The sequence below is a fragment of the Pyrgilauda ruficollis genome, unplaced genomic scaffold (genome assembly GCF_017590135.1).
Source record: "Pyrgilauda ruficollis isolate IOZ18807 unplaced genomic scaffold, ASM1759013v1 scaffold12, whole genome shotgun sequence".
Taxonomy (NCBI): Eukaryota; Metazoa; Chordata; class Aves; order Passeriformes; family Passeridae; genus Pyrgilauda; species Pyrgilauda ruficollis.
In genome coordinates this window covers 7,355,681-7,378,232 of record NW_024510321.1, presented here as the reverse complement: position 1 = coordinate 7,378,232, position 22,552 = coordinate 7,355,681, and the positions used below count along the sequence as shown (strand labels likewise).

The 22,552-nt window shown below is 39.9% G+C and overlaps 1 protein-coding gene across 1 annotated transcript in view; it reads left to right on the top strand.

Annotated features, from left to right (window-relative positions):
* Positions 1 to 495: 495 nt before the first annotated feature.
* PTPRN2 (protein tyrosine phosphatase receptor type N2) overlaps positions 496 to 22,552 on the top strand; it is a 630,254-nt gene continuing 608,197 nt past the window's right edge. Inside the window, exon 1 of the mRNA XM_041487587.1 lies at positions 496 to 631. Coding sequence (XP_041343521.1) covers positions 496 to 631 — 136 coding nt within the window. The remainder of the gene's footprint in view (positions 632 to 22,552) is intronic.

The window sequence follows — 22,552 nt, the reverse complement described above, 5'->3', positions numbered from 1 at the left end:
GTGCTCTGACACCCTCAACGTAAAGAAGTTCTCCCTCTTGTTGAGGTGAAACTTCTTGTGTTTCAGTTTATGGCCATTGCCCCTGTACGGCTCCATTGTCTCCCCGTACAGGTGTGTGAAACAAGCACATTAACTCCCTTCCATGCCCAGCCATCTTTACGGGGGCTGCCGGCGGAGGATCCCGGTCTCCGCCAGGGCCGCTGAGGGCAGGGGGCCGGGGGCCCCAGCGCTGCCCTTGCCCGGGGGAGCCGCTTCCCCGCGGTCCCGGCGGGGCGGGCAGGGCGGAGCGGGCGGCGGGGAGCGCTCCCCCCTCACGGCTGCCGGGCGGGCCGGGGCGGGGCCGGGGGCGGGCGGCGCTGGTCGCTGTCCTGGGTGTTGAATCTGCTGCGGCTGCCGGGGCCGGGGAGCGGCCGCGGGTGGCACAGGGCGGGCGGGCGGCATGGAGTGAGGGCTGGCGGCGGCGGGCAGGGGAGCGGGACATGCGATGGGCCAGGCATGATGGACACGCTCGGCTCCGTCCTTCCGCTGCTGCTGCTGCTGCTGCTGCTGCCGCCGCCGCTGCCGCAGGTGCTCGCCGCCGCCCCGCGTATCCAGCCGCCCTCCGCGGGGGCCGCCGCTGAGGCGCGGATCGGTGAGTGGGGCGAGGGGAGGGGGCGCGGGGCTGGCGGGGAGCGCACCCCGCGCTGCTGCCCGGGAGCTTCCCCGCAGGCAGCTCGGCAGGGCCCCGGCGGCCGCGCCCGCACGGCGGACGCTGAGGGGCCCGTCCGCCCGTCCGTCTCCACCGTCCCCGGAGAAGCGGCCCCGTCCGCTCGTCCCTCACCGCCGGCTCCGGCTCCGGAGCTCCGTCCTCTGGTTCCTCACCGCCGGCTCCGGATAAGCAGCCCCGTCTGCCGGTGTCTCCGCACCGCCTCCCGCTGCCCGTCCCCGTCCCCGTCCCCTGGTCTGTCACGACCCGCTCCCGGCCCCTCGCACCTCTTGCCCCGCCGCTCCGCCCCAGCCCCTGCCCCAGCGGCGTGTCCCGTCTCGGGGGACACCTCTGCGGGGCCGCTCTCACCTTCTGTCCCCGCAAGCCGAAAACTTCCGCCAGGGCTCGCGAGGCCCCGAAAATCGAGGTGCGCCAGAAAATGCCCCCGAAAATGCTTCCAACCTCCACATATTTAACCCTTCTCCCGGTTTGCTGGATTCAGCTCTTCCATTTGAAGGAGACAGGAAATCTCCAGGCGACAATCCCCCAGATGCAGCCTCTGGCGGAGTCCCCCCTCCAACTCGTGCTGCTGGAGGTGGAAGTCAGCACTGGCTCCGGGTTAAGGCTCTTTCAGAGCTGTCAGAAAATCCCCAGTGCTGCCCAGTGCGGACCATTAAAGAGCCACTTTCTATTGAGACATTCTTGACCGACCCCTTCTTCATTTAGAAGGTACCATCTGCACTAAACAGCCCCACTTGGGAAGTGACCCACACCGGCATGAAGGGATCCTGAAAACAAACTCTGTCTGTTTCAAATCGATGCAATTCTCCTGTGACACTCTCCCTGGCAATTCTTTCCTTGCATTGACACATTCAGCACTGTATGCTCACCTGAACTGTCTATTAATATTAATATCAATATCTATTAATAGAGTCGGTCTCATTTCACTTACAATATCTTCCCAAAGCTCACTTTAAGTCAAGAAGGTCATGAATAGGAGAATTTTGTATTTTTTGCATTTTAATATCTACCTAGGGTGGTTATGGAGATCAGAGTGAAAGCTAAACAAACTATCCCTAAGAAACCTTTTTCTAAGACAAAAAAAAAATTAAATTTAAGAAACAAAAGAAGCCTTCCAGAGGAATATTGCTGCAGTTTTCCTCATGTACATTCTGTTTATTATGAAGGAATTAAAATCAGCTGACCATGTTTATAATGAGGCTTCAGTCAAGTGGCAATAAAAATGAGCTATTATGCTTGCTATATAGTGAATGTAGTGATGCAAGGTTTTAAGGAGAAATGGCTTGGACTGGATTTATCAATCTCTCCTCTCTCCTGGTTGCTATAGATATAGACTGTTTCTCCTAATCTGCTGAAGAGAAAGCTTGCATAAAAATATTGCAAGTAGTAGCTGTAATTTTCACCTCTAATAATGCAATAGCCTGCACTGTGCTTTCAAAGTAATCCGATTTTGATTCTCTCTCCCTTAACACAAACTGCAAATCAGTTTGGGTCACAGAGTATTTTTTCACTTTGTTGTAGCTGAAACACAAAAACAATGTGTGTGTTTGTTACTTCCTTCCAGCTTCCCTGTGCTCCTGCCTCGGCAAGGATCCCTGCCTGCCAGTTAAGGCTGTCCTTGCATGGAAGGGACTGGGGGAAGAGCAGCCTTGGTTTTACACAGTGAATCCACTGCTCTGGAGGTATAATTTGGAGGCATTTCAACAGCAGCAAAACAAGCTGAGCCTCCCTACTTCTTGCTGGGATAGGGCCTCACTGATATGTCAGGGATCTCTGTGAAAGATGGGAAGGGATTGATTGTGTTTGACAAGATGCAGGAAAATGTTTGCATTGCTTGAAGTGAAACAGTTTTAGCTGTCTCTTCCATTAGAGTTCCTTTATTTCTTTTATTGACCAGTGTTTCAGATCTCATTAATCTTGAGTTCAGACTATTTATTATTGTAGATTCTGTTCAATTTTGGAGTACAATTTTTAGACACAATCAAGGGACATAACTGTAATTGTACACGGTATCTGAGTTTTGGGATTATTTGTAGTTATGTGTGAAAGATACTAATTTGGTTTCTTCTTGTGCTCAGTCCCATCTTCTTTAATTGAAAATTGAAGACAGACAGATGTGTTATGGGACCGCTAGAATGTGTGCTGAAAACTGTCTTAAAAGCAAAGTAATTATAGAAACATATTTTTATTGGGGTTTTTACCCCATTATTTCAGGAACTCTTCCTATAAGTTGTTTCAGAAGCAGAAGTTCATGACCTTTACCATTTCATGGAATGAATTAATCCAATTTCATTCTTTTCCTCTTTTCTATGGTCAACTTTGGCATGCACTTTCCAGTATAGTGAGCATCTTTAAATGTTGACCTTTATTTTGTAACATTATTACAAACTTGTGTAAGAATTTAGAAGATTTAAAGTTGGAGTTAACTGAGATACACGATTTGGACTCATGCGTCTTCTGCCTCAATAATTCATGAAGCTTTGTAGATTCTTCCTGTGGTGAGGTGTTTTGTTAAGGTGCAATTACCAACAGAAGCACATATTCTTTCATTTCTTGACATTTGCCTTTCATCATTCATCATTCTGTGATGATTTATAGTAACACTTTAAATGTGAAAAAATAAGGAAAAGTAAAGTCTTTTCCTCTCTCTTTTTCTTCCCTAGGTCTAGGCCAGGAGAGAGATTTTTCTCTTTTTCACAGAAAAAAAATCAACAGAGTACATAGTAGTATTCATTAGTCTTTAATGAAACACTGGGCTTGAGAGTTTAATATTCTAAAGAAATCTTTATTAATTTATAAGATACAGTTCATTTAAGATTATGGAACTTCTTTTTAAGTGTTTTACAAAGTAATCATCTGTGGAAAAATACTTCCTGATCATGTTTGCTCAGTTCCAAAGGTTTGGGTTGTTCCATTCTTGTGTTGGCCATAACACTAAGCAGTACCTTCAATGAAAGCTACAGCTCCTACTACTGAAATATTTTCACTGTACAGCCTTTTAAGTAGACTAATTGATTCAGAAAGTTGCAGTGGTACTTTATTTTCATTTTAGATAGGCTGGGTGAGATAGAGAACTCGATAACAAAGTAAGCTGTGAGCATTCTCAATCACATTCTTTCATTAGTACTGAAACATCAGTACTTTATAGCAGAAGTTGTCCTCATATGTTTCAGAACAGAGTAAATGTGCTTGCTGCAGTACCTTCACATTGACCTCTGATGTGTAAAATGATGCTTATAACCTTCAGCGAATATAATTTTGCAATATAATTTGATCTTTTGTGCTGTGTGCAATCCCATTTTTCAGTATGCATTTTCCTCTTAAATGAGTACATTGATATGCTGTGGAAATTTCTGGAAACATTTGTTCCACGCTCTACGTAAATTTGTTCCATACACTGTGTAAAAGTTCCTTCAGAGTTGTATTGAAGTAATCACTGGCAGAATTTTTGTCTGTCAAATGAGTGTAAATTTACTTTTTAACTTGCTAACAAAAAGACAAGTCACATTTCAGCTTATAAATATGAAATATACTCCTAAACCTTTAGCTGTGAGTTCCTGACACATACAGTGAGCAAAGACAGTGTCTTACATTTCTCTAGGATTTAAATGTAATTGAGGATAGAAACTTTACTCAGACTTAAAAAATGTTGCATGTTAAGTTTAGTACTTTCACAAAGTACTGTGTGCATATTTAACCACTGAAAAAAAATATTTTAGAGGTGGGTTAGGAGTTGCAAATGGCTAAAGTTGATCAGAATTAAGAAACTGCAACAACAGGGACTTCAGTTACTATTGGTGAAAAGCATTTCTCCAGTGTCGATTCTTAAATTGTAAGAGTTAAATAAAGAGTAGGACAGGTGAAAAAATTATTTATTTAGCTTTTCTGCATTTCATTCAGTGTTTTGAACACTATCCAAAGGAGGAAGCAACAGAGAGCTTTTGGCTATGGATGTCCCATGGGGAATGGCAAAGAAGTGTATCTTGATTTAGTCCTTGTGGGATGGATGTCACCTTAACAAAACTTAACGTAGCTGTTGTTTTCAGCCATCATTGCTAACTGCTATGAAGATCCATGAGGGCAGAAGTTTTGCTTATTGCAGTAATTGAGCTGAAGCTCACTGAAGTCAATGTCAACCTTCCCACTGACTTCAGTAGCATTTGGACCAAAGTTCTGGTTTGAGGCTTGTAGCAGACTGGCTGAGAAAGTAGGAGAATTAGAGTTTTACCATCTGTTCAGTACAAAAAAAAATTGCCTGACTTTCCGGTTGCATTAATTTCGAACTTCTCATAGGCACTCTGGTTTTTAATAATGTCTTTATTTGATGTAATTATTGATGGTGGAGTGTAATTTATGATATAATAGTAGAAAATAAAAATAACAGCAAAATAATTTAATTAAGACAAGGCTGTGTGCTCAGAATGTGAAGGATTCAGTGTAGGAAACTGGATTCTTCCCTTCATCAAAAATAGTTTTGCATATCCTAGAAATGTTTCTTAAGTTATCAGTTACATTAAAAAGCAGCTTTAAGGTAGATTGATATCAAAGCATGTCTATCTGTCAGTTCCACTGAATTACAGGTAAGAACATGCATTAATATTATTGGCATCATGCCATGACTGTTCTAGAACAGCTTTTTTACTGTAACTTGTTTGTGTTCAAAGTTGCAAGTGGACAGGAAGTGAATTATTTTCTGTCAGTCAAAGGAAGCAGTTGCAGGCTGCTGTTACAGTTGTTCATGGGATGGGATTTCTTGGGAGTTTTTCTGTGTTCTTGTTTGTCTTACTGACTAAGAGAAAACAGAGAAGTTTTTGGCAAGATAATCTTGTCTCTGCTTCCTACCTGAGTGTGCCCCAGCCCTTCTAAACCTCACCACAGCACACCATCATGGTGCCATGACGTCAGCCAGGCTGCTGCGTTCCTCCTTAGATCCCGGAACATTTGGGCAGCTCTGCTGAAACAGCCCAGGGCAGGTCATGTTGACACACTGCTGATAGACAGGCAGTGGCCTGTGTACTTTGTGACTGTGAGCCCTGTGGGTTACAGACAGCACTGTGCTGAGACTGCCATGGAGAGGAAAGTGCAGCTGCAGTCCCTGGGGGTGCTGAGCTCATTGAGAAGCAGGAGCTGAGGTCCCCTGTGTCAGTCAGATTTCCACTGCCTGGAAAGAGAGCATAAGAACATGAGCTCAGATGTAGGTGGTTGCCATCATTCATATGTGTCCAAATCCGTAAGAAGGCTTGTGCAAGTCAAAAGGCAGTGTATATTCCAGCTGCCTGAGAATGATACATATTTTAGTCTCATCCCACTGACAATGTAGCCTAAAATTTAGCTAAAATCTCTGCAGTTATTCTTACAAAATCAGTGTATCTACTGTCTTGCTAAAACCTGTGTTGGTGTTTAAGCAGCACAGGCATATTTGGGAGGAAATTCAGTAACTGGAGGAAAGATTGATTTGGTTTTGGTCATAAATTTGGCAGAGGATGGAAAGTCTCCAAGAGGCAAAGTTCACTGCTAGCTTCCATCACAGGAGTGCTGAGCTGGATGTGTATTTGGTTGGGCTCAGTGTAGTCATTATTAATAATCTAGGAAGGCAGTGAGTAATATTGTTGTTGGTCAAACAGTTTTATAATTGCAAATGAGGAGTAAGCAGGTGAAGAAGGGAAGCAAGCAGAAAAGAAGCCAAGGAAGAGAGAGAAGCATGTTGGAATGCTTAAAGGACAGAATGAAAAATTAAGTCTTTAGAATAGGAGATCAGAAATGGAGATTAGTGAGTTATATATGATCTGTAGAGATGTAAATTTAAGATTAAATGGAGTTACCTTTTCTCTTGGAAGAAACAGTCAATTGCAGCAGCAAACCTGAGATGTTCAGTATATCAGTTTGGGACGTAAGAAAATGAAGGAAGGTGACTAGAAAGATAAGGGATTTGCAAAATAAAACTCTTAATTCATTTTTTTCAGGCCAAAGCTGTGGCAAAAAAAGGGAATTGAGAAATGCATATACTCTATGAGAAACTGCTCTGGGAATAGAAAGGATTTATTTCTCTTAATGTAAGAGTTGGGAATCATCTAACTAAATGTAATTAATTGAGCTAATCACTCTAGGCTCCTTTTAACCTATTTCTAGTTTGTAAGTTTCAATTAATTTTACTCAACTGTACATATCTAACACAGGTCAGCTAAATGTCTCTCTGAATGCAGCTATTGCTTTCCACTTAGTATTGTCTTAAATACATTTCCCAGGCTAGGGCAAGTATCTGTAAATATCTACATGGTAGGTACTGCACTTCAGCTCCAAAAATAAGATGCTCAGGTTAAACCTGGGGAGAGCTAAACACATTTGGAGAGTGATTCACCTTTCTTTCCCCACTAGGTGAGACTAATGAAGTAGCTCAAACTAAAGTTAGGTTGCTTGAGGCTCACCAGCTAGATTTCTACAAAACCTTTCTGAGATCTATAGGTCTTGCCAGTGAGCTGTTTAGGGAGGTTCTGTTAGTAGTCTAGCAGGTTTGTCACATAAGGGACTGAAGTGAGGTGGCTGATGGATAATTGTAATACTTGAAAGATATTTCTTTGAGAAAATCAGCCTCTGGTAATTGCAAACAAGTGAAGACGACCTCCAAATGAGACAGAGGAGAAATGGGCATAACAGAATGAGCAAGCAAAGGGAAAAAAAAGCAGGTAAATGTGCAGGAGGTCTGCAGGCAGGACAGAGAAAAAGGCAGGGGAGTCTGGTATTAGAGAGCTGAAGGAAGGGGACCATGAAGACATGAGCTGTGGACAGTCAAGAGAATGCATGTTAATGTGTACATAAATTAATGAGCTTTCTTATGTGAGTTTTAGGGCCTTTATTTGTGAGGTGGTGGAAGGGTTCTATATCTACCTCAACCATTTCACAGTGCCAATACATTACTGCATTCCCAGTAAGAGTTTGCCATTCAGAACAGCTGTATTCATCCAACAATTAAGGAATTTTATTTCTTCAAAGATTAGAGGAACTTTATAGATTTTATTATTTTTGAGAAGAAATTTCTTGAGAAGTAGCTTAGTAAATTACCACATCTTACTCTGTTTTTTTCCCCTATAGTTTGTTTCAGCAAATGGTACTTACACCAAACCTAGTTTGTTACACAGTGTCTCTGGACAGAGAGTTAGTGCTTGCACTGCTTACCTATTTTGCTTCCAAGTAACACATTGATTAAACAAGCTCTTTTTGCATGTAAAATGAGTAACTAGAAGTTTTATGGGAAGTACAGCTGGTTGTAGTGGGTGTAAGGTCTCTTCTTTCAGTCACAGCTTAGCAGCATGCAAAGATGGTTACATAAGCTTGAAATCACAGCCAGCAAGAGCAAGGTAATGTGCAGACATAGATGTGCCTCCCAAAATGTCACATACTTCCAGATGTCCTCATAGAAAACAATGCAGCAGGGACCAAACACACACTACATATTGCAACGAACTTAACAAGTTCAACAAAACTCAGGAAATATCCAGATAGATGTAAGCCCCCCTTTTTACTCCCTCTTCTCCGATTAATCTTTGATCTCAAGTCTGAACCTCAATATATTCTATGAGGTACCTTATGAAAATCAGTCGTGGATGCTGAATGAGGTGTTTTGAATTTCTGGTGCATAGAAATTTTCTGCTCAAATTATTCTGCAGGAGACGATTACCTGTCTGTCTGTGGCTGCCCTAAAAGGGGTAAAGATATTATAATCTCTTCTCTTCTTACTCTTCTGCCCTGCACCAAGAGCAGAAGTTGTCTTTTCTCTACAACTTTTTAGTTGGTTGATGCAATTCAGTTAAACTCAGAGCAGTTGTTTCAGGCAACAACTTTATTTCACCTGGAAGGTCATGCCTCGTCTTCAGGCCTGAGGAAGAGTTTGTGTGTTAAGCAATTGTCTGTGTGTTTTTCAGCTACTACCAGCCTGCAGCTTTGCAGTACAGAATGGCAGTAACAAAATTTTATGCTATTCCTGACAGTGACTGTTGATCTTTCTTTTGTAAAAGGTATTGTTTTGGATAAAATAAAAAAAAAAAATGGACCTAAACCATAGCCTTGCTTGCAAGCAGTGAAATCAGTGCTGGTATTGGTGCTGGTGTCTACGACATGGCAACAGGGAGATGGGTTTTGGGGGCAGGATTAGTTTATGCCACTCTTAAGGTCTCAAAGGCATGAAATCTTGACTTGTGTCTGTGTAAAAGATAGTCTCCTATTAGCCTGTCCTCTCTTACAGAGTAGATTTATAAGTCAGACATTACATTGTATTTGCACTTTTGTGCTGAATTAAAAAAATAGCATCAAAGATTATAGGCCTTGATTAATGTGGATCAATCACCACCAAATAATGTGAATGTCCATTCTATTTCTTTTAAGAATGTATACATTATTGTTTATTTCTCTTGGAAAAATGGTTTGTTATAATTTTAATTTGTAGTGTGTAATGAATGTGAAATTTATATAAGTATAAATTTAAAGTATTTGTATATGAAATACTTATGTTTCAGCTTTATTTGATCTCTGTTGTGGTAGATGTTAACTATCAAATGCCTTCAGTGAGCTATTACTCATGAAATCTTCCTTCCTGTTCTAGATTTCATCAAAGCTCAGTAGTCTCAGGATGTAGTCACTCAATGCCTTACTCAAACTAGGAAAATCTTCCACCAAGCCTCTTCTGAGACCTGGCCACACGTCCCAGCCCAGCTCCTCAGCTAAACACTGGCTCTTATCTTCATGGCATCAATCTGTAGATTGTGCAACTCCTTCCATTTGTTGAAGATGGCTGTACTCACTGGTGACTATCCCAGTTCTTACTTTAACATCTTAAAGGAAGAAAAAAAGGAGGGGAAAAAGAAATTTGGGGATTAGTCATCTGTCATGACTGTTTGGAGATAGCAGAATATTAATGAAAACAAGATATCAAGCTAAATATCATCAAGCATTTAGGTAGGTCACCTTGGAGGTAGTGACGCAGTTGATAGACATAACTCCACCCCAAATATTCTTCAGTGCAGAGTATTCATTAAATTTTTTTTTTTTTTGGCTTGGTCTGTATTTAAGAAGTGTCTGTTTGGCTGTGCTTCTTTTTATTTTCCTCTTGAAAACTGAGGTCAGGTTCTGCAAATTTGTCTTACCTCAATTTTAAAGTTGTTAAAATATTCTTGCTAGTACTACCTACCTGGAAATTTATTTTCGTTAACTAGGTCAGCTCATAATTACAGTTTACTAACATATGTTAGATGCAGAGGATAAATTCCAAGGACAAAAAGCAGCTATAAAAAAACGTATATTCAGAATAATTGTGACAAGAATGAAAACTGAAATTTTGAAGGAAAACCCAAAGTTAACTGAAGCTATCCATCGTAAGAGCTGCAGAAAAATAAAACAATCATGTTCTTTGGAAGCAATCACTCACACTTTCAGACAATATAAAATTTATAATGCTATAATCAAGTGACATTTGAAAAGCAGAATGGGAAGGTTGTTTTAGTACTATATGTGCTGGGTTTTATGCTGCCCAACAAAGATCTAGGGATGAGGGCGGGTTATTTTCTGTCCATTTGCTTTTGTTTCTCTGAGTAACACCTGCTCTAACGAGTTTGTAATCTGAAAGTAAATAACTTAGCAGGGAGGAGGAAATGGACACAACACACAGGCTTGAGAATAAACAGCTGTCAAATGGCTGCTGTTTCAGAAAGTGGAACACACAGTTTTGATGGAGAATCTGATTCAGCTTGAATGAAGGAACTGATCACACCCAGTTGTCAAACTTTCCTAATTGAAGATTTACTTGAGAGAACTCTAGAACAATATGTTATCCTCTTGAGATTATGGAACTATTTTCACAGTTTAGCAGGTAGGGAAGAGCTCTGGAAGGATCAGCTACCCACTGATAGGGTGGCTACACAGGTTGTAAAAGGAGTATGGTAGTGCTTCTTTCTCTTGCTGTTTAGGGAATTTCATGCCAGAGAGACTATATTAAATAGTAGTGCATTAAAAAGGGGATGAGCTTTACCTAAGTCTGCATGAAACTGCCAGAATCTGAACTTATGTTACATATATTTGGCCACCTACCACTTTTGTCATTCAGTGTCTTTCTTTTTCTCCATGTGGAATTAGAAAAACATCAAGTTGCTTTCAGATGAAAGTTCATCCCTGCACAAGGAGACTCTGCTATCACGAGAGGCATATAAAGTACAGCCTTTAATGAGTAGTTTCAGCAGTTTTCCTGACTTTGTTTCTGTGTTTGGTGCAAATTAGAGGGGTTGCAGGTACAGTTCCTTTTGATGCCACTGGTATTAGTCCAAGGTTCCTGGATTTAAGGGGATTAAGACAGCAAATATTTAAACAGGGCTTGCCTGATTCTATACAATGTGTTTAGCTCTATTTAATACAAAGCATTACCAAATAAATATTTGAACATTTTCTGTCTAGTCAGTTTCCCATTGTCTGTGTTGTAGTCTGAAGATAGACTTGGCTCAGGAGCTCCCATGTTTTCCTTCTACTTGACAAAGATACTCTGCTTAATTCTTCTCAGTGTGGGGAATTCTTCTTGCCAGATGATGGGCTTTGGTGGTTTGATGGAGTTCCATTTTACACCCTGATCCCACAGAATGGGGTGTGGGTGTTACCTTGTGTGGGAATGTCACTCTGGGAAACAGAGGGCAGCATTCTGCTGGCCACACCTAAGTCACTTCCCAAGCCTAGACAACGTTCATGGTCAAATGAAAAGCAAGTATTCTACTCTGTGCAGAGTTCAGTAAAATAGCTATGATACAAAAGAATAGGTGCAGAGGAAGATCACATAACACTCCATAAGCTGTAATCTTTACCAGACTGTCAGAGTAAAGTAATTATCAGAATGCTTAATTACATTTCCCAGGGACAGATTATTTTTTGGTCAAGTCTCATCCCCCAAAATGCATACTGACTTTACATGAAGAACCTGCCTTTGTGCTGTGGTTTCTCTTGGGAGAAGGCTCATTCATACCTGGGATTTCCACCCACTTTCCAGCCCTTTAGCTCCTCTCAGCTGTGCTAGCAGAGCTTTGTTTGACCAGCTTCGTCATTGCTGTGGAACTTTTGGAAAGTCCTTCCCAGTTGTACAGATGTCAACTAAACACCACTTTGAGAAAAAAAACCAGAAACCCAAAACCAAAAAAATCCCCCAAACCATTTACACACTGCCAATACAGCTCTTCCTGAACACACGTTATTAAGCTGGGAGTCAGAGTACTCTAATATTATCTGTTATGTTGGAGTCAGTATGCAACACCTCTTCTTCCTAGCCTTTGTAAGTAAAAGTTGAACTGGCAGCTCTGTTGGAAATAGATTAATTTCAGTAGTTTCTTACCACTTCTTCCTACCACAGTATTTTACATTATATTTATTCATAATTTATTTTTAGTCATGTTTCATTTGTGGATAATGTGTGTCAGTTATTATAATGATATTTTTTCACTTCACAAATCAAAGAAGAGCTATTTCTGTAATAGTTTATTACATGAAATCTGTGATTAAGTCTGTCTGTTTAATTTTGGTACTGATTGCCAGTGCAAAGGGTTAAGCATGTGCCTAACTATAAGTAAGTGCTGTTTTCACTTAGTAAACGTGAGTGGTCACCCTTTATGCTTTCAGCATGGAAAAATATAGGTCACAGCAGTTTTGTTCTTTGAATTTTTGTAGAGTCCAGACCTTTATTTCACTCATTTAGTTGGTAATTGAGCACTTTGATGACATCAAAATTTTACACACTACAAAAACTTGGAATTCCGACTTCATAGTGCTGTCACTTGCATACATGTTCAAGGTTACTCAAAGAATTCATTGCATTTCCAAGTAAGATAGTTATAATGGGGTTTCTAAAATGAGTCTAGATAGAAATTCCTAAAATTGCCTTGAATATGCTGTTTGTAGTGCCTTGTGCAATAAAAATACTTCGTGCATTTTACTTACTTTTTAAAATTTGATATGGCACAAATCTAGATGAGCTAGAAGGTTTGGTTTTCATTCTTCTCCAATGAGTAGGATGTCTGCTGACATCCAGGAAGGACTGTAAAAAGATGCAAATGAATATTTCTTTGAAATCATATTGGTGCCAAAAATCCACCAACTGATGCTTTACAACTGCATGAAAACTGAAAGAGGTTATTCCTCCTTTTCCAAAGATGATCTTCAGTATGCATATTGCCAATGCTTCCCCCGAAGAATGACTTGAGCTCTGGACCTTACCTTACAGACCAGTGAGATAATTGCATAGTTACAGAAAAAATAAATATAAATTCGTGTCAGAATCCCCAGGTGCCTCATGAATGAATTTTGTATTCACTCTGCAATTTCTCAGTTCATATATGATCTGTGTGTAGTTATTCTCCATATGTGATAAATTAGAAGTAGCTTTTTTTTTCTTGGTTTCATCTCAGGAGGTGAAAACTTATTTCTGCAAATATATATTTTTGCAAATGTAAGCTTTTTTTTTTTTTTTTTAATGAAGATGATAGGTTGCTCTAGGATAAAAAATTATTAGGGAATTTTCCTTAGAGACCATTGAGAATTCTCTCCTCACAAGAGGGACTACTGGGTGGCTAAGGGGAAAGAAAGTAGGACAGACCTCAGCAAGTGAGAAGTCATTATGGAAATAGATAAAAACTTTAGTTCACCTTTTCTGTTCCATCCTTATCCATGCTGAATATGAACTGGATTCCTCTGAAGAGCTTGACTGTGCTTTTTAACTTGACCTAGAACTCTCTTAAGACAGTGTTTAAATTTAAAGGGCTTGTTAGGAAGATGTTACTGTAGCAACAGGAAAGTAGTATTTTTCAGATTTGACAAAAACCTTTAGTGTCCTTCTTGACTGTATCTTCCAGATTTCACAGTATGATTTTTTTTCAAAGTCACATATGGTATTTGTTGGATGAATTACCAAAAAATAATCAAGTGGTGCAAAGACAAAAATGATGATTTCAGATAGTGATTTTTAAAAATAGTCTTACCTACAGTAATATGTTGCCGTTCCATTATATGAGGCTTTAAAATATTAATAAAGTGATAATTCCTGTTTTTTCTTGGATCTGCTGAGGGACCCTCTGTTTGTGGATCAGCTCTCCAGGCTGGTATTGGGCCTGGCAGATCTGAGGATATTCCACAGTGATGGATGGCTGGCAGCTGGGAAGATCACACCAATGTGAGTGTTATGATCTATTGCCCCATTCTTGCCTTCTTTCCCTCAGCAAATGGTTTCTGTTAGAGGATGATTTTGGTTTAATCTGATTTGATTCTTTGTATTGTTTACCCCTTTTGACAAGAGCAAACTGAGTAAGCACAAATGGCAGCCCTGAATAATGCTTGGGTTCCCTTACAGACTGATGGGGCCAGAAGGCTGCAGTGCTGAGGGTATTCTGAAGAATGATAGAACAATTCTGATGTGGACAAAGATTCTAGGTGCAGGAATTCACAAACTTTCCTTAGAAGAAAAAGAAACAGATATATTCACAGCAATCGTGAATCAAAATTTATGCTAGGATTTGCTCATCAGGCCCTGAATAAGAAATATTTAATGAGAAACAAAATTCCATGGATTTTTGCTACTGAGCTGCTAATGCAGTGCTAAGTGTGGGCAGAAAATACAGTAGTTAGATGAGTTTTTATAACTGTGTTCTAGCCAGAAGTCTCTATATTAAAGTGCTCCCAGTGGGTTCCCATAGCCATGGAAAGTATGTAACTAACTTTGGTGAGAGGAAAAGCCCTGTATTTGCATTGTAAATTGGTTGTCACTTCAGATAAGAAAGCGTGAATAGAAAAATGTCACATCAAGGCAGAACACACAGACTATTATGGTCTGCTGAATTGGAAGATCATTCTGCCCAGCCAAGCCAGGCCTCCCCTGCATCCTTCTGCCTTTGCTTTCAGACTGGGTGGCAGTTCTGTATTCTCCAGCGTGTGAGAGCAGGTGAAAACATGGACTTGGGAGTGTGCAAGTGGGATTCCAGTGTGGCCTTCAGCTAATTGCTGTGCTCCAGGTGATGGGAAGGAACAGAACTAGGATTTGTTTTACTTCTTGGGTGTGAAATAATGAATGTGCATCTTTGTGCATGAGATCTGTGTGAGAGGCAAGATTCAATTGCAAGCGTGCTGAATTTTAAGAGAAAATAGCTCAATAGGACACTCAGAAAAATAAGTAATTTAATAAAGTAGAAAAAGGTACAATAAGTGGGCTGATTTATCATGATCTTATATCAAATTCCTGGATATTATAACCACAGCTGAACCAATTGTTTTCCATTGCCTTGGTTTACTTTCACAAATGAACAAAGTCTTAAAAAATAAGTGTGGAGACAAACAAACCAAGGATGATAATATTAATGAGAAAGGCAGTTCAGATTCAAGATCTGTTACAATTTTGTAACCTTGAAGTCACTGAGTTTAAAGAAGCATAACTTTTGAAGGCTTCTTTAAAGGAGGAAGGTGAAAGATTTTTTTTAAAAAATAAGACTGATTTGCTCCTTTTAATAGCATTTCTAGTTATTTGAATATGCAGTTTAAAACAAAACAGTTCCTCAAATCTTCCAGCTATCAGAACAAGTTTGTTCTAAAACAAACTTATAGGAATGTGTTTGTCACTTTCTTTAAAATTAAAATAATGAAGGAAACATTTGACTCTTCCTCAAAAATTACTACAGTGACATAAAATGGCAGTTCCTCCAAATCTCTGGCTGTTGTATATAGGTTATTTGAGCAATGATTGTGAGTTTTTGCTTGAAGAGCAAGGGATCTCAAATTGCTCCCAAGTGCAGTGTGGCTGTGTAGAGCTGCTGTATTTAACTTCTTGAGCCACTGGTTTTGTGTGGATTAAAACTCTTCAGTGTAGTACAGATACTAAAGTTATGTTTTACATGACCCAACAGAACAAGGAAATACATTATATTTTGGGATGGTTTTGCCTGGATAGTTTTTGTGATTGTTTGCTTTCATTCCTTAATTGCAGCATAGAGTATTCCTTGAAGAGGTTTTAGCTTATCTGCTCAACATGTGGAATTTTTTCTTTATAGGAGCCTCTCATGTTTTAACATTTGTTTTTGCTCCATCTCAAGGCAAAAATAAAATAGAAAATTAAAGTGTATTAATGGAATAAACCACTTTAAAATGTTATTTTTGCAGAAGGTAAAATACTGAAATATTTTAGAATTGGGGGTTTTATGTTAACACTGAACTTTTTCAGCATGAACTGCAAGGTTTGTCAGCCCAAGGGCAGAGTGAAGGATTTGCCAGTCCTCATCCTAGAAGTTGTATCCTCAGATCTGGTGTGTCCATGATGGGCAGGAGGACCCAATCTTGTCACTGGGCCAGGCTCTGCTGCTCACCTGATCCAGGAGGCCAGCTCTGGAAGGGGCATTTCAAATACCCAAAAGTCACAAAATCAGAATAGAATCACAGAATGGTTTGGGTTGAAAAAGACATTTTAAAGGTCATCTGGTCCAATCCCCCTGCAATGAGCAGGGACATCTTTAACCTTGTCAAGTTGCTCAGAGTCCTGTCCAGCTTCTTTCTTTTATCTAAAATCCCACCATTTATATCTGTCTCAGATGCATTGTAGTGTTAAATTTACTTCAATTTAAATATTTTGATTCTATTTTTTTTCCTTAGAACTATCTTGCAGAACCTCAATTTTCTGAAAACTGCATTTTTCTTTGAAAGATCTGTTGACAGTCTCCATCAGCTTTGGTTTATATAAGGATCAGAATGTTCAGAGAAGTCAATTGGTTTTGTTAAAAAACCCAAACAACCCAAAATAAAGCAATCTTTTAATTTTTCTTACACAAGAGCAGAATGTGACTGAAATTTTCATGAAAGTGGTGGGGTTTTGTTTTACTTCTGCTTCTTGAGGTGTCTGCCACCTGGTCTAGTTCCTTTTTAATACCAGGAAAAGACATCCTGTTTCTCAACTGTCTTCAAAGAATATGTTGAAAAAAAAAAAAAAAAGTGTGTTTTTACATGCTTTCAAAAGCTCCAGCTTTTACAAAATATCACGAAATGTGTAGGTATCTGTCCTCTAGTGAGAATTACAGCAAAATGGGTTCTGCACAATTTTTCAATTATTTTCTAATCCCAGACAGACTGGAAGCTACACCTATTGACAAACCTCATGAGAAATAGCAACATGTACCAAATTCCTTTTCAACTCTAGCAATTTAGTGCTCTCTCAGAAATAAGACTGTGTTAGATTAGATATTTTAAAATCTGGGCTTTTTTTTTCTTAAATTGCTTTTGATAAGAAACATTTCAACTTTTTTCTTTTGAGAAAACTTGCTGGATTGTTAGTTGTGTAGTGTGGGATCCATCTTACATCAGATCTCTGCAGCTGAGTCAGTCACTCTGTCCCATTTATAGTCACTGAAGGGGAAGAGATGCTCATGGGACATACTTGATCTGACCTATTTTACGTGTCTGCGTCAGGAGGAGATGAGTGGTACTCCAGTGTGAGCAAAGACTGTATTAGAGAAATGTAGAGGAGTATGAGCTCCCATCCAAAGTTTCTGTAATATCTCCAGGAACTTTTTTAAACTTCAGATCTGCATCTTAATGCATCTTCAAATGGGATAGTTTCCAAATCCTCTGTCTTAAGAATACTTTGTAGTGCTAAGGTTTATAATCTTTAGTGGCGCCTTTGTTATACCTAAAAAAGATAGAAGGGAAATACATTCTCATCCAAAGTTTTTAAAACTAAGAGAACCACAGTAACAGGGACTCTGTAGATGGATATCACTGTCTTCTTTTTCTTGAAGGACATTTTGGCTCTACAGTAATGGAGTATCTTATGATTTGGGATTAAATTATATTTTTGAAAAGGCAATTGACTTTTTAAAAAAGTAATCTTCTTGTTTGTGAATAAATTCATAGTTTGAAATAAGCAATTAAAATATAATAAGCAATAAGCGATCACTAACTTTAAACTGAAAATATGCGGTTAAATTCCAATTTGTTTCTAAGCTCAAAAATTTTTTGCCATGGCATATAATCATGCAAATGCCCCAGCACTGACACACTTGGTTGCAAATACATTCCTTCCTTCTTCTACAGTATAACAAGTTTCATAATTTTTGATTATTATTTACTTTATCATGCTTTGCTCATGTTCAGCATAGTTTGTTTTTTTTTCCAGTACTGACTTATCTTGGGTTACTGTAAAAAGTTCAGAGATATGTTTTAGGGATTTTTCCTTAACCTGTGCTTATTAGGAAATAATCCTGTCTTAAATCTGATGTGGACTGCTTTGTATATAGAAGTACTGCATTTTTTCCAAATTTCTATAGTGAACTACGTAGAACCTATTTATTTTATGTTGCCACCTAACGTGTTGAAAATTTTAAAGCTCTTTGAAAAGATACACTTCCAGCCTGAAGGGGTTGATAAATTAGGTAGGATGTATAATTAATGCAAGGATTTAGAGGTTACATAAATTAATAGTAAAGATGGTTGACAATATGTTGCTTATGTTAACTTAATTTGACAGTGAATCCTATTCTGTACTGTAGTAAGAAGAAAAATATTTAACTCACAGAAGAAAGAGCAATATTGTAACCACTGTGGGCTGAAAACCCACCTGCACCAGGGTGGTGCTGTGTCCATGATGGGCAGGAGGACCCAATCTTGTCACTGGGCCAGGCTCTGCTGCTCACCTGATCCAGGAGGCCAGCTCTGGAAGGGGCATTTCAAATACCCAAAAGTCACAGAATCAGAATAGAATCACAGAATGGTTTGGGTTGAAAAAGACAGGTGGTGCTGTCAGACAGCACCGGGTGGTGCTGCACCAGGCCTGAGGGGCTGAGAAGTCCATGGATATGGGTAAGGAGGGGTTGAGAACTGGTCACACACAGGGACATCTGTGCTGGCCCACAACAGCCCTGAGGGACTGGGTTTTAAGATGAGCATTAATGAAGAGACGCTATAACTTGGTTCAGAAAGGGAACTCCAAATGTATTAACAGGAAGGCAATAGCAAATGAGAGTAAAATGAGTTGGAGGACTCAAGCTGTTGGACTGGAGAGGTGGGGGTGATGGGAGAAGAGAGAAATATTAGAAGCAGATTGTGAAGGGCTTTGAATGTCAAGTGGCCATACAACAGGATTTGATTCCTGTTTCCTGTTATGTGACATTAGGCAAATCAGGACATTTCTCTGGTTTTTATGAGTTGAAAATGTGGGTAATGCTTGCATACCAAGTAGCAAACTGTGGTGGCAGCTCTGATCTTGGTGCAATGTAAATGAGATATTTAATTTACTAATTTTAAAAATTCCTAAATGAACATGGTGATGTAAAAACATTAGATTCACACTTTCCTTGAACTTACTTTTTGTAGTACTCATTAACATATTTTTCTGTAATCAAGATTTCTGCAGAGCTTGATTTCTGTATACAAAGCTTTTTATTTATGGAAAGCAACTTTCTACAAGGTGATTTTCTTTCTAATCTGTAGCCATATTGAATAGCTAATGAGGAAGTGTCCTTCTCTTTGTACTTCATGATCCTAAGAATTTTTAAAAAATACATAGGTAGGAGATTATACTGTGTCACTAACTGTTACATTTAGTGTCCCTGTTCATTACATAAGAGAAACATGTGCAATCCCATTGCCAGCTGCAGAAACAATCTGTGCATGTATTGATTTTATTTTCCAAATAAGAATTTACCACGTAAGATATGCTCAGAGCAGTACAGTTCGTAAAAGCAAGATACAGTACTGCAGAGAAACAACAATGTTCTGGAGGGAATACTTGGGTTTTCCTTTTCTTGAAGGTTAAAAAATACTAAGAATTGAATCTGTTTGAAGTTCAAGAATTGTTGTTACATCCATGACAATCTCACACAATATTATCTCTAAGAATTCCTGTCTTCCATGTCCAGCTGGCTATAGTACCATGTCTCATGCTGGTAGATGATGACCAAAGCTGGATTTTACATCCTTTCACTGCCTCTCCTCTGGATTTCAGTAGGATAATACACTGTGGTTTAAAGTTACCATTCTTTAGTAAAGGATGGCTAATCCAGAAAAAGGCACCGGGTGAATTCAGCAACGCAGGCAGAGATGAGTTGGATTCTGTTTTGAACAGTGGCTTCCTACAGATCAAGCTCAAAGACTACACCCTTGTGTGTAAGAATACCACTGGAACTGAATGGGCAAGACTGAGAAAAATTCACATAGAAAGAGAGCAGTAGAGAGAAAACTTCATAAAGTTATGAATTAGTCATGTCAATTGCACATGTCAATGCACTGGAAAACAGTTGGATATGACAGCAATCCAAAAACACATAATGACAAAAAGTTCTTTATAAAAATACCATGGAGCTCACTTTTGAAGGTGGTAATAATTTTATTGACATTTGAGAAAACTTATCTTTTCTGAAGTTAACATTTTATGCAAAATGATTGAGAGATCTGGATAAAACCTATATCTGAATGAGTCACTTTGTGGGTTGTTGAGTCAGTTGGTGGCTTAGGTAAATTAAAATGAAAACAGTTTTTCTTTCTGTTGGTATTTGGATATTTCTCTCATCTGCAGTAAGGAAACAATTTGCTGCTAATATCACTTGTCTTTTTATTGAAATTATACTTTTGATTATGACTGGGGAAGCAAAGTGCTTCCCACTGTAGGTTAAGACAAAGTCCATGACCACCTAGGGAATCTGAATATAACATAAGTTGATGGTACCTGATGAGATGCATCCCAGAGTCCTGAGGGATTTGGGTGGTGTAGTTGTCAAGCCACTCTCCGTGATATTTGAAGAGTCATGGCAGTCAGGTGAAGTCCCAGGTGACTGGAAAAAGGGAAATGTTGCACCCATGTTATGAAAGGATAAAAAGGAGGATCCTGGGAACTCTCAATCTGTGCGTGGGAAGATCATGGGACAAATGCTCCTGGCAGATGTGCTAAGGCACATGGGGGACAGGGAGGTGATTTGACATAACCAGCATGGCTTTGCCAAGGGCAAGTCCTGCCTGACCAATCTAGTGGCCATCAGTGATAGGGTGACTCCATCAGTAGGCAAGGGAAGGGCTGCAGGTGTCATTTATTTGGACTTCCATAAAGCCTTTGACACAGTCCCTCACAACACCCTTCCGTCTAAATTGGAGAGAGAAGGATTTATCTCTCCAGTGATGTGTGGACTGTCCAGTGAATAGGGAGTTGGTTGGATGATTGCATCCAGTGGTCAATGGTTGAGATCCTGACATCAGTGACAAGTGGTGCCCTCAGGGGTCTCTGCTGGGCCAGTGTTATTTGGTGTCTTCACCAATGCCACGGACAGTGAGACTGAGTGCACCCTCAGCACATTTACAGATGGCCCCAAGCTGAGTGGTGTGCTTGACTGCCTGAGGGATGGGATCCATCCAGAGGCACCGGGACAAGTTCGAGAAGCGGCCCATGGGAATCTCATGAGATTTAATAAGATCAGGTGCAAGGTGCTGCACCTGGATCAGGACAACCCCTGTTATCAACCCAGGCTGTGGGATGAGCAGATTGAGAGCAGCCCTGCCCAGGAGGATTTGGCAGTGCTGGTGGGTGAGAGGCTGGACATGACTCAACCATGGCACTCACAGCCCAGAAATCCAAACAAGCCTGGGCTGCATCCAAGCCCCATGGGCAGCAGGGCAGGGAGGGAATTGTGTCCCTCTTCTCCACTCTGGTGAGACCCCACCTGCAGTACTGCATCCAGCTTTGGGGTCCCCAAAATAAGAAGAACACGGAACTGTTGGAGGGGGTCTAGAGAACCAGAAAGATCATCAGAGGGCTGAAACAGCTCTCCTATGAGGAAAGGCTGAGAAAGTTGGAAGTGTTCAGCTTTGGGGAGACTTTATAGTGGCCTTCCAGTACCTGAAGCAGGGCCTGTAAGGAAGTTGGAGAGGGACTTTTTTACAAGGTCATGTAGTGACAGCAGAAGGGGAAATGGCCTTGAGACGAAGAAGGGTAGGTTGAGATTAGATATTAGGAAAAAATTCTTCACTATCAGGATGGTGAGACAAGGATCAGGTTGTCCAGAGAAGTTGTGGATGTCCCATCCCTAGAAGTGTTCAAGGCCAGGCTGGATAGGGCTTTGAGCAAGCCGATTTAGGGAAAGATGTCCTTGCTCACAGCAGGGAGGTTGAAACTGGGTGACCTTTAAGGTGCCTTCCCACCCAAACCATTCAATTATTCTGTGATTCTATGATCCAAAACATATTTATAATGTCCAGTGTAATAAAATCTCTACTTACACAAAAAGTTGATTTTGAAACACGGTGATTTGTACTGAGAAGACTTTGGGGAGTTTACTTGACAGCTTTGTAGTTCTGGTAAATGAAAAACTTCATTAAATTTGTCAAGAAAAAAGTCGTAATAAGTGGTGGAAAATTTAACACGAAACTGAATAAATTATTGCTAAAAAAAAGAGGATTTTTTAATCACTGGGATGATAAGCCATCATATAAATAAAATACAATACTTTAATTCAAACAGAAATTGTGGACTAATTGCAGTGACCACCTGATGATGTTGATGACATTCTCTGATGTTTTCAATGTAGAATGTGCTCACCATGGTCTTTTCTGACCTTGAAATTTATCAGTCACTCTCATATAACAGAGTGCATTACTGTGAAATGTATGCTGTACAGATTTTTTTTCTTCCTCACTGTTCCTCTACTGTTCACACAGTGTGAATGGTAGTACCTATTAATTCTGGAGTAAAATGGTTTTATGGTGGTTTTATTATTAAAATAAAGCAATTTTTAATTATGTTAAATTATTAGGTCTAAGAAAATCTTGCCCATCTTACCAGCATACAAAGACAAAAATGCTTATCAGCTTAAGTTA